Source organism: Dunckerocampus dactyliophorus, chromosome 1, assembly GCF_027744805.1.
Source record: "Dunckerocampus dactyliophorus isolate RoL2022-P2 chromosome 1, RoL_Ddac_1.1, whole genome shotgun sequence".
In the NCBI taxonomy this organism is placed as follows: domain Eukaryota; kingdom Metazoa; phylum Chordata; class Actinopteri; order Syngnathiformes; family Syngnathidae; genus Dunckerocampus; species Dunckerocampus dactyliophorus.
Window position 1 is genome coordinate 43,248,819 of NC_072819.1, and position 12,699 is coordinate 43,261,517.

The window sequence follows — 12,699 nt, forward strand, 5'->3', positions numbered from 1 at the left end:
CAGGTGTAATGGGACATTCCAAAAAGTTCAACTTTTGTCTTGTCAGACCACAGAGTATTTTCCCAAAGGTCTTGGGGATCATCAAGATGTTTTCTGGCAACACTGAAAAGTGACCTTAATGTTCCTTTTGTTCAGCACTTTGGACACCCATGCAGTAGCGTCATTGATGGATTCAAGTTTGTCAAATGTACATTAAGGTCAGATTTCTATTTGATAGATGTAACATGATACCACACCTGCTGAATTTAAATTAATGACGTTTATTTGCCAAGGCAGGAGCATATTTACAAAAGCACACAACAAAAGCCAGAAAAAAGCACTGTTTGAAGCTGTTTAGCCATAATAATGATGCATACAGTATTCCTCTTACAGAAAAACAGAAATTCAAGATAATTCACTTAACATTTTTCGCACAGACCAAAAAAACAAACAAAAAAGGCTGTCGCATTCGATGCGTTTGCACTGAAAAACACTTCACATCTTTTACCATTTCACATTATTGAATTAAACAGAAGCTGCAGGCAACGTGGCTCAAACCTTTAAAAAGGCAACTCCTACATTTAAAAATAACCAATAATGCACATTTGGAGGATGCGTCACGTGGGACTGTATTCAGTGGACAGTTTTACAGTATGTGTTTAAGCTACAACAAAAGAATAGTTTCTCTCGTAATTATGTTCACAAAATGTGGTTCCAGCTGAGTGTACATGGACAGTGATATGAAATAAAAGCTTCACAAACAATCAACATGGTTATGTAAGGCAGGCAACAAAACATGTTCACTTAACAATGGAGTGGTCTTGTACAACAACACGACAGGAAAGGACAAAAAATATTTGTTTAAAAAAAAAAAAAAACAACAACAAAAAAAACAGTCTTGTACCAAAAATGTAAATGCAGTGATTTTGCACTCGCAGCCCACAGCGTTCATCCCGAGGGGGATGAGGCACATTCAGTGATGGTGTGGGAGAGGAGGGACCCTAATGAGGGCTTCGTCAGGACATGTAGTCCAGAGAATAGAGACGTAATCGGGGGCTGCTGTTTGAATCCCCCGAAGGTATGGAGTGGTTGAAGGAGTTCTTTACTGGAGAGTCTAGGGCTGAAAAGGCCAGAAGGTGTGAGAGAAAAATCAAAGGTCATTAATACAGAATGTGAGAAAACAGTCGATCTTATATAAACAGAGCGCTCATTTTCAACACTTTCATCTGACTGCTCGAGAGTTACAGTCAGCTGTTCTGTTTAATTGAAGTCTGTAAAAGTGAGGCTGAGCAATCCTCACTGATTGATGCGAGGGAAGGAGCTGACTGACATTTTGGACAGATTTGTATTCATTCCATTTTCTTTCACACATTATTTTTTTGACAGGAAGCATCAGAGGGACTGTGTGCCCTACCAGTGATAGGAGGCGGCGTCCTCTGGATGAAAGAAGGGGGGTATGTTTGTTGCTTGGGAGAGAACACTGTGTGGAGAACTGCGGGAGACAAAACACGACATTACTGAAAAGCTTCAGACAATCACAACAGCATCATGTGCTCAGTGAGACTAAGAGCATCAGAAACCGTTCACTTCATAATGAAACTAAAATGGTGTGGTTGAAGAGAGCCACAATGGATCCCATCGGGCATCCTCCTCGGGAAAACTCGCGTTGATGAACAGAGGAATCAATCCAAATGGAATTAACCAACAACTGTAAAACCACTATATCCTGGAACATGACAAGGAACACATCAGGCGCTGGCACCGTACCGATGATGACGATCGCTGTACCGGCAAGCAGGGCGAACAGGGTGAACAGCATCATCTGGTAACAGTTTTTAAAGTCGGGTAGTGGGAGGCCCCCCTCCATGTTAACAAGTGTTGCAGCAGCTGCTATGAGAGAGCACAGGATGAGATAACAGCCTCGGCCAAAGGCTGGGAATATGTACAACACAGTATCATTTATTAATTACAGCAAAGGGAAGCGATAGCGCGTCAATACAGCCATGAAATTTGAATGGAAAGACGGTTGTTTTTGTAAAACTAGCCACACAGATGGAAAGCAGAACAATACCTGTGGTCTTTAATGCTTAATGACAGCGTTGTGCTTGCTGCCGTGGCTTGTTGTGTAAAATCCTTCTGACATGAATACTTATTTTATCTGACATGATGATGCTTGCTGCTGCAAAAAGCTTTCCAATAGCAGCTTGTCACTCAAAGACAGCACAGGCATGTGCAATCCATCCATCCATTTTATATGCCGCTTTTCCTCTTTAGGGTCATGGGGGTATACTGGAGCCTATCCCAGCTGACTTTGGGCGAGAGGCAGGGTACATCCTGGACTGGTTGCCAGCCAATCGCAGGGCGGGCATGGACAATGCATCTCAAAATTTGGTTATGTGGGTCGCATTGGAATCAGAACAAATTGAGGTAATGGAGGGGTACATGAATACAAATTTTAAACAGCCTGACTACATTACCGTTTAACACAGTTAGTTAATGCACCTGAACACCTCATGTCAAGAGCCCTGCAAAGTGCAGAATAAAGGACTGTGCATAATATGAACAAATAAGTAAGTTTGATGATAATGTTGTGCATTAAGGGGCCTATTCTCCCATGTGCGTAAGGGGGGAAAAGGCGCAGAGCGGAGTGGATACTGGCTATGCAGGACCGGTCCCCTGAAACATGATATTGCACTTGAAGTTTGGTACATACTAATCTATATCTATTCAAACTGCTGCTGTCAAAGTTTTTTTTTTCATTTTATTTACGTTCTTTCTTCCTCCCTTATTTTCTGGACAATATTATCAACCTGCATTTTTGTAGTCTTTACACTGCACCATCCATTCATCTGAAATGAACGCAAATGGTTCAGTGATGATTGTCAGTGTGGAAAAGTGTTTTTTTGCATGTTTGTCACACTTAAATGTTTCAAGTCAAACACATTTAAATATTAGTCAATGACAACACAACTGAACACAAAATGCAGTTTTCAAATTAAACATTATTATTAAGGGAGGAAAAAAAATTCAATTCTTTTCCTCCTTTAGGAATAAAAACTTTCATTTACAAACTGCATTTTGTGTTCAGTTGTGTTGTCATTGACTGATATTTTAATTTGTCAATTTTTTTTTCACACCACTGTAACTGATCGCTTCAATTGCTAGGTAAAAGGTGTTTACATCCACAGGGGCTGCCTTCCTGATGTTCGACAAATGGTCCGCGTTACGTTGGCAAAAGGGAGCAGGGAAGCTATTTTCGGTGGTTATCGGTCTGACAGTTTGAACTACGAGACTATTTAATATAAAATACATCCTGTAGCATCTGTCAGACGCTATAAAAAGGACGAGGAGGTGATCGAGGTCGGCCACAACTACACCAGAGGGATCAGCAAGAACGTAGCTGGCAGAGTAAGAGTAAAATGTAGCGGACTGTCTACTGCCACTCTCCTCGATCGTGCCCACACATAAAGCACCTCCTGACACGTTGATGTCAACAGTTGGACTAAACGGAACTCTTAACATCACACGAGTTCCGGGCCGCTACACTACATAACAAGTAGGGGTGTCACGAAACACTCCGTTCACGAGATGAGACGATACACAAGATTGGGTCTACGAGAAAGAGACGAGACAAAATTTTAACTTTCCTTTTAAGAAAAGTACACTGAAAAATATAAATATACAATATACTGCAAACTACCAATTTAATTTCTACCACATAATGTATGTGTATATACTACCGTGAAGTAAAACATAAGCCCGCCTTCATTGACAACTTCCACACATGGATGGGAGAATACAAGTAAAGGAAACATCTTAACTCCAAACACACAACAAAATGAGAGAATAGGCCCGCAAGTATTTAATCTTGAAAACTTCATCTATATTGTGTGCTAAATGAGAGCTGGTCATCTTGCGTGGTCTTGTGACTAATTAGTGCATTTCTCCGAGCTGTATGAGCCCTGTCATTTGTTTCTTGGATGCACTGACTATGTTAGAAAGCCATTTTGCATGTTTATGTTCTTTATGCTTCACTAATGTGTCTTTTTTGGGGGGCATTGCGGCCACTTTGTTTGGCGGTACGTGAATGCACCATAGCTGGGTGCCATATGACGCAGATTGAGCCTTATGTGTATGGCTTTCTCCGATGCTGCACAGAGACGTGTATTTTCTATTCCTCCTTTCACCTCGTCCCTGTTGACAAATGTTAATGCTGTGCGTAAATGTACAGAGATGAGCTTTAATAATGTGCTGTGTGTGTGTGTGTGTGTGTGTGTGCGCTGAGTGCATATTTGTTTGGTGCATAATCTCATGCTATTTGACCTTATATGTTCATTTTGCTCAGTAATAAGCCTCTCACTGTGTTGTTGATTTCCTGACTGATTTCTGTACTTTAATCTACCATTGTTTTCATAATGTTGTTTATGTGTAACATTAGTTTCTTTTTTAAAAATAATTAGGGCTGTCAAAATAATGCGTTAACGGCGGTAATGAATTTAATTAATTAATTACGTACATTTTTTTTCTGTAATTAACGCATGCGCACCAGAGCAAGCACGATCTGTAATGACGACAGACGGGTCCGTCCCCATAAGCAGTGGAGCGTCCTCACAGTCACACAGCCTGACATCGTTTTAGAACTTCATTCTGACCTAAACACACACAGCAGTACAATTCCAACACTATATCAAGTATGTATCTCCAACTCACACACGTCTCTAGATCGTTCGTATAATTAAACAGGAAGACAAAGAAAAAACATGAATTGGATATTCTTATCACTCACTTCGTAACTCTTAAGGAGTTTAATGAGTTTGAAGTGCCGCTACGCGGAAGCTCACGGCTGCTCGCAGCAGCGCGTCTGCCCGCTATGCGAAGCAGCACATTTTGGAGCTTCACTGTGTGGGTCGTAGGAGGGGACATCCCAGAGGAGCCATATGTTTCTCCTAGAAGACCGCTATGGTGACGGGGGGTAGCGGGAATGTAAAAAAAAAAAAAAGAAAAAAGAAAAAAGGCGGAAATAGGGACAGTCGCGTCGGAATGTGCAGCAGGAAATACACTTCTAATAGTGGAAAAGGCAGCAGTGGTGTTCCCGCTGTAAATGATGATGGCTGTGTTTGAGTGAGAGATGAGGAAGAGTATCACAAGTGGATTAGACATTTTGTAGAGGTGGTTGGGTATCATGGGGACAGGGATCTGATAATTTGAGCTTGGTGACATCACATGCAATTTAGATGAGTCAGTTTATTCCCATCACAAATTTTGGGTCATGCTGATGATTTTTTCTCATTTACAGTATGCCTTTATCGCTGCTGTTTATTTAGACCACACATACAAGCATAATATAGGCGTTGTTGTGATGTTCGGAGTGTCCGTGAATGCATCTCGCGGTCTGTTTAGTGACAATGAGGAAGTGTTGTTGCAATGACGAATGGACCAGAGACGTGTTTGTTTGGAGTTGAAGACACATATATGGTGTTGGAATTGCATTGCTGTTGATGTGTTCAGGTCAGAATAAAGAAGAGCGTCAGACTCTGTGGGGAGCTACACTGTGCTGCTGTCTACCGTCATAACAGAGAGCCATGGCTTGCCATGACGCGTATGCATTAATTACGCAAAAAGAAAACGTAATTAATGAAATAAATTAGTTACCGCCATTAACGCACTATTTTGACAGCCCTAAATTGAATATATCGAACTAAGATGTTTTATTGTGGCTTATGTTTTTTAAGTGTAAATGAGTAGGAGGTACATGGCTTCAGGTCAAATGTCTCAAGTGGTACGGGACTGTGAAAAGTTTGGGAGCCACTGCTCTCAATATTTTAGGAGACATCAAATTGTGACTTGTCAGAGAGGACAACTGACCTTGCACGTTAACACTGGGATCAGTCACATGTATCAAAGTGACCGGGATGATGAGACTCTGACCCAAGGAGGCACTACTGATAGTAATGGAGGCAGAGCCAGCTGCTTGGAGGTTCACAGCACTGACGGTGTACTTTGAGAAACTAGTGAAGCCGCTGTGCACCTCACTTTCTTCAATACCAATAATGGGAGAACTGGACACCACCTGAAACACCAAAAAAAATACAAAAAAAAACACTGCATTACTTTTTCCGTACATAAACCAAGGAGTCAAACATATGAAGGAAAAGTTGTCCCTGACCTCCATGTCTGCTAGCGCAGCAGCTGGACCGAAAACTGTGAGCTCCGCTGATGAGTGCAGGTTTGAGAGCAGCAGCTCAGTCAGGTCCGAGTAGAGGCCAGGCTCTATGGGCAGTCTGGCGCTGGCCTGTTCCCCAGAGAAGGCACTGCCCTCCAGGCCAGCCTTCACCAGCAGGTTGGTCATGGACATGCTGAGAACTCTGGTCAGCTGGTCCGCCATTGGCTGCAAGGTCATGGAACACGTGTAGAAGCCTGTGGCAAGGACAAAAGGTAAACAGAAGGTAGAAGATGAAGCGTCAGTGTCAGCTCTGGTGTTCATGAAGTTTAAAATGAATCAAAAATAACATTAGAATAAAACCTAAGCACTATAATCCCCATGAAGGGAGAATTAGTTTTACCCAATACATTAGCAAGTAAGAGTCAACTCCCACTCTGCTCTAATCTCTGAATTTGTAGGTGAAAGGTCATTTGCAGTCACATGTTCCTGTTAAGACCTCAGTTGGAATTAGCGGAGAGGTTGCAGCCTTGAACATGTTGTGGATTCCCTCAGAGATAAGCCAGTGACTAGAGTGAAGTCCCAAACACAATTAGACAGGCTTTCAGGCATCAGGGCGCCTCTGCAGCTTAATACATCAAGATGGCACCTTTATGGCCTCTGTTAAATACACTCCTTTTGGCAAAGTAGATATTGATTGTTGCCTGCAACCAGTATTTACCTGAAGCGTACATATGAACACTAGACCTAACTTTGTTTGTTTTTTTATAATTTTCTAAATAATTCAACTTTCATCATAATCATAATGTTCTTCTTGTAATATTAATGACTTTATTCTCATAATATTTTGACTTTATTCCCATGTTATAACTTTCCCCTCCCAACCTAAATTTCCCCAAATTACAACCTTATTTAGTTTTGTTTGTTTCTCATAGTGTTACGACTTCCAACTTTTTTCTCTTAACATTTTCCACTTTATTCTTGTAAAATTACTGAAGAATGCACTGCGGGCAAAAAAAAAAACAAAAAAACAGTCGCGAGCTGCAAATGGCTTCCGAGCCGCACTTTCGACAACCCTGCTATATATGATCCGCTGTGGAGCATAATATTCTCAGTGTAGGAATGAGACTTTGGACAAGACATACCAATGTTGGGGTCAAAGCTTGTGTATGATTTAAAGACGCTGCTTGCAGGGAAATCAACAGCATCGCTTGTAAAACTGAGGTGGCAGGTGACAGAAGTTTCTGGCTGCAGTTGTGCAATGGCCTCTGTCTGGATAGAGGAACAGGTTCCTGCAGGGTAAAACACACTGGAATAAGCTTTGGGCTGCAAATACACACCACAATTATCAACTCAAAACAGCGGAAGTAATCAAGACTAAATTAGATTAATGGAGAGGTAGAAGGAGCTGTGTAGAAAGCATTTGATACGGTGAGTCATGCAATATACTTCTATCAAAAATGTTCTCTACAGAACCTTCCAGTGATCACACTGAACACAGTAAAGTCTTTCATCACTTCTTTCAGTTTATATCAATATGCTAAGAGAGTATCGCAAGGCTCAACCTGGAAAGCATAGTTATTCGGGTCTTTACAATAGTGACCATCCACAGCTCCTCACCTGAACAAGTGACTGTGACGCTTCTATTATTTTGTTTTATGCCCATTTCTTTAAAAAAAGGAAGTATGGTGGTTGTTTCTAATACTTACTTTATACTTGGGGAGAGGATGGAAACTTTTAATAGAAACTTTAGAAGAAAAACTTGTTTGGAATTGATTTTGGTTACAATGATTAAATCCTATATGTGCAGATGCTAAAAGTTTGAAGTTGAGGCGCTTTAGTACCAATGAGGTTGTTTCCTTGAACTCTGGTGGTGAGCAGGACTTTAGTTTCCTTGCCATTTCTGACAGGTGAAGCCTGTGCCATTGCTGCAGTCTTTGTGGCTGCCTCCACCACAACCTTAACAGTAAAAAAAAAAGACAAAGAAATGATAAGATGCATGCTGGAACTCATCTAATCTTAAAGCTTTGCTATCGTCTGCGATACAATTTCATTAAATCCTAACTTTACAGACAGATTAATGTCCTCAAGAACGTAGATATCACAAAGTCAGGCAATATTCCATTTGCACATCTACAAAAGAGATATCTGTATAAATGTACATCTTACATTCAGCTAAGGACATGGAGGTGTGGCCATGCACAAAACTAACCAATTCATCTTCTCCCTACTTCATGTGTGAGCATCTCAAAGATGCTCATGTGTCATGCACACACGTTCAACACAATCCATCAGTCTACGCCTGGCAGGGGGTGACTACGCTCTTATTCTACTTCTCATCTCATTGTGGTATATTGCTCAGGATTGATGTGGGCAAATGCGAAGGCAGAAGCAATCAAAATCTCTAGAGAAGGGACAGGTGTTGACAGTCAAAAAGCAACCAGGAGTTCAATTTACATAATTAGAATACAATCAGTTTTTTGCGACTCATTCATCAAAAGTATGGCTGCCAGGAGTAAAATAATAAAGCTCATTTATCACTAAGCACCAGTGAATCCTTGCAGCTAAGTGCGCTTTTACTGTCAAAACGGCATACCTCTCTGTATGTTTTTAAAACACCAGATATCTCATAGTACACAGTAGCTGTCCCATAGTCTCTGGCTACAGCTGCACCAGTTTTGGGGTCCACCTGGAGCACACCATTGGCTGAGGAGCTCCAAGTGCCGTGGCCACCTGCAGAAAAGAAGAGGTTGCATGCAAGGTGATAAAGTAAAACTGCTGAAAATGTGGAAGACCTTACAGCAACACACACACAAACTGACTAATTTTACATCATTCCATACTCCTTACCATCTTGACTGGCCAGGTGCGCAGTGAAGCAAATTACATCTCCCACTACAAGTTTCTGGGCCTCTGGCGGATCGATGGCATGCTCCACAAGAAGCGGAATATAGTCTGCCACCGCAGTGTTTTCGCTGTCAAACACTGCCAGCAGTGTGAGGCCCACGTTGACCGTCCTGACAGTCAAGGTGTGGTTACCAGGCCCAGACCACATCTGCACCAGATCATCCCTGACAATTAACAAAAGCAGCAAGCAGAACTTTGAAATGTGTACTTCGGAATAGCAATTTGGGCACAACTCATATTATGGATGGCAAACCAGATACAACTTAAGTGTTTACTTGAGTAAATATTAAATTTTTTTTAGCTTTTGTTTCTAAGTTTCCCTAAGCTCAACTCCAAGCCTGAACTAATAAAAACAGACAGCTGCAGTCACATTGTATTATGCACATACCTGGTACATTCCCAATGGAAATTATTCCAGTTAACAAAAATGATGTGACCAGTAATAACAGAAAAGGAAGTTGGTTTGTAGACATTCTTCAGCTAAGTGTCTTTCTCTCTGCCTCCATCTAAAAAGCATCTGTTCAGGACAAACTGCTCCCCAGCTGAGGTACCTGTCAAAACCAATTGCCTCTTTGGATATTTTAAAAGAATTTAATCACAGTCTATTGTTTCTGTCTCAAGAGCATCAGTCATGTACGACTCTGATTTTGATTTCCCTAAAAGGTGACTGTCAGCACCTTGAGTACACCGTAATAGAATCATTTTATTGTGAAGACCGATGACGAGGCCCTCACAGATGGCACTTCCCTGCCCAACACTGCCATTCATTGAACTCACTCGGTAGCTGAGGTGGAAACAACTCCTTGTGAAGCCAGTAAGAGGGAAATTAACATGGTGAATTACAAGGAGTGTCTGCTGTGACTCCAAGCCATACCTGTGCTGTGCTGAGATGTTAATGTACCATCTTTGCAAAGCAGAGAGCATTATTAAAACCTAGGAATTTTATGGTCCACCTAAGGACTTGCACAGAATTGTAAAAATACATGCTTAGGCAATCCAGTGGACATCTGCAAATTATTTTTTATGTACATAGATGTAGCATATGTACTTATACCAAGGGTGTTAAACTTGATTTCAATGCAGGCAACATCTGAGTTATGGTAGCCCTCAGATAAGCTGGCTGTTACTGTGAAACACAGCATTACATAATTGCCCCTACACTCATTTATACATCTTTACATGGGTATGGGAGGGCAGTGCGATGCAAGTTGTGTCACGCAACCCACACCCGCATTTGTGGATTAATTCCAGGTGGATCACATAAAACGGTGCAGGGCCAGATGTGGTGTAAAGTGATATACAGTATACCATTAAAGTAGTTAAGATAAAATAGATATAATACAGTGGTTCACTTGCATGGCTCAAACATTTAAGAATGTTATATTGCATCTTGTTGCATGAAAGGCATTAAATCCATATCCAGCCCCCCGCCACCCCATATGTTAAGCAGTCTTGCATGAATTTTGATTGGAGGATGCAAATGGCTTTGTTTATTCATGGCTTTTTAATGAAATGCTAGTAGTTACAAGCTGGAAATGTCCAACTCATCCCACCTTGTAATGATATGTAGCAAGGTACCACCCCCCACATGGTTCCACAGTGCTCATGAGCTCTGAATTATTTAGCAAGCAACTCATTTAAAAAATGTTGACTAATTTAGCCCCCAATTTGAGAACGTAGTTCAGTCCACAAGGACTTGGCTTTGTTGAGAGATGTTAATCTGCTTCCTGACAACTGCCAGGGTATCCTTGAGCAACGCACTAAACCCACTCAAATTCAGCTCAACACCATTTTCACACCCCATCACTATGACACATCTTTGCTTGCCTCATGTGTGGTGTCTGGTTCTCAGTGTGGTGAAATGCATGTATCACAAATACTGTAATTTCCGGTGTGTAACTTTTTTTTCCCCTCATGCTTTGAACCCTGTGGCTGGTACAGTGATTTATGGCTAAAAAACTACATTTCCCATGAGAGAGTGCAGCTTCAGGAAAGAGTGACATGATTAGTAAAGAGGAAGCTAATATCACCTTTTGAAGTCTTATGCAGCGATCGTGTTTTATTCTGACAAATCTTAAGTAAGTTTGATCAAATGTAGAATTATTACAGCTTCTGTTTGGACTGCCAACCGTCCACTATCACCAATGGCTTTCGAAAGGCTCGACTGAATGAAGAGCTAAATGGATAATTTGCCTGGAGACAGTGAAGAGTGACAACGAAAAAGAGAGAGACTGACAAAGTGTGTGACGAAGGAATTATGAGGCTGCTCAGTTGTGGTGCTAGTCAAGACGACTTGAGTGGTTAAAGTTCCCAGGTGGAGGAGCAGGACGGTGATGAATGACTTCTGGTTGGCTACTGTTTAACTAGCCATGTTACACGCTCTGTAAAAAAATCTGTGTGTAAAATCTTTCTGTGTACTAAATATCCGTGTTACCACATGTACCTGCGGCTTATATACAGGTGCGGCCTATATACGGTATGTACAAATCTTTATTTCTTTGAATATAGTGGGAGAGGCTTACATACCGGTGTGCACTATCGCCTGGAAATTATGGTACAGTGTTCCCTCGTTTACCGCGGGGGATAGGTTCCCAAAATAGCCCACAATAAGTGAAATCCGCGAAGTAGCCAACTTTATTTGTTTACAATTAGGTATGTTTTAAGGCTGTAAAACCATACAATTTTCTCAGACAGGCAATACCATTTTCTCACATTTCTCTCTTGTTTAAACATTCTCAAAACCTTAATGATCAACACAAGAAAATATTAAGTCGCTTATGCATATTTCACTCCTGTGACCGTGCCATCTCGTCCTGGCTCCGTTCCACTGTACTGTAGCGTTTTTGTATCCTTGTTAAAACATACTGCTACAGATGAGCCGAAGATTCATTTACAAGCTAGCAAGGAAGTAAGCTAGCGATCACACAGGAGACATAGCAGGACTGCATGAAGGAGATTGATTTACAATGGTCTACAGCCAATCAGGAAGCAGAAAACAATGGGCGGTGCAGGCAGACGAGAGAGGGAAAAGAGAGACACTCAACTTCCCACAATGCAATTCTTCTAAAAAGGCCAGGCTCGGCCTGTAGCAATGTTTATACGCTGTAAAAAACACACTAAAAAAATCTGTGATACAGCGAATCCGCGATAGAGCAAGGGAACACTATATATAACAGAGTGAAATTTGAATTTCTATTTGGAGATTACTTCCAGCATTATATATTGAAACATATTAAAAATCAATTACCTGCATGCATCAATCACGCAGTTAAGGTTGAGAAAAAATTACACTTTTACAGTCAATCATCCACCTAAAATTTTGTTCATTATCCAAGGTCCTTGAGAAAAGACAATGTGTTGACATTGTACGCTTCAGTCAACTGTGTTTCCATAGCTTTGACATCACACTCGTCAGTAAAAACCACAAGAAGGTTTGATAGGATCTGGAGGTAGAGTGGTGACTGACCTGTTAGTGGAGAAGGTGAGATGGCTATTGGAGCTGTGCAGGGCCTCTCCAGTGCTGGCATGAAAATGAACAATGAAGGTAAGGACTATTCCCAAGGGGAGGGCTTTCAGGCTGTCTCTAGTGAATGTGTGCAACACTGGACTGGTGCTAAAACGCACGTAGGACACAGGCACCACCTGACAGAGGA

The 12,699-nt window shown here is 41.4% G+C and overlaps 1 protein-coding gene across 2 annotated transcripts in view; it reads right to left on the reverse strand.

Annotated features, from left to right (window-relative positions):
• Positions 1–241: 241 nt before the first annotated feature.
• nup210 (nucleoporin 210) overlaps positions 242–12,699 on the reverse strand; it is a 36,185-nt gene continuing 23,727 nt past the window's right edge. Inside the window, exons 31-40 of one of the 2 annotated variants that reach the window (XM_054791688.1) lie at positions 12,513–12,688; positions 8,990–9,210; positions 8,736–8,872; positions 7,984–8,098; positions 7,285–7,431; positions 6,146–6,396; positions 5,845–6,049; positions 1,747–1,866; positions 1,394–1,471; positions 242–1,099 (exon numbers count right to left, since the gene is read on the reverse strand). In XM_054791688.1, the coding sequence (XP_054647663.1) occupies positions 996–1,099; positions 1,394–1,471; positions 1,747–1,866; positions 5,845–6,049; positions 6,146–6,396; positions 7,285–7,431; positions 7,984–8,098; positions 8,736–8,872; positions 8,990–9,210; positions 12,513–12,688 (1,554 nt within the window). In that variant the 3' untranslated portion in view covers positions 242–995. Of the gene's footprint in view, positions 1,100–1,393; positions 1,472–1,746; positions 1,870–5,844; positions 6,050–6,145; positions 6,397–7,284; positions 7,432–7,983; positions 8,099–8,735; positions 8,873–8,989; positions 9,211–12,512; positions 12,689–12,699 lie in introns of both variants that reach the window. The other variant, XM_054791678.1, reaches the window with a different exon arrangement.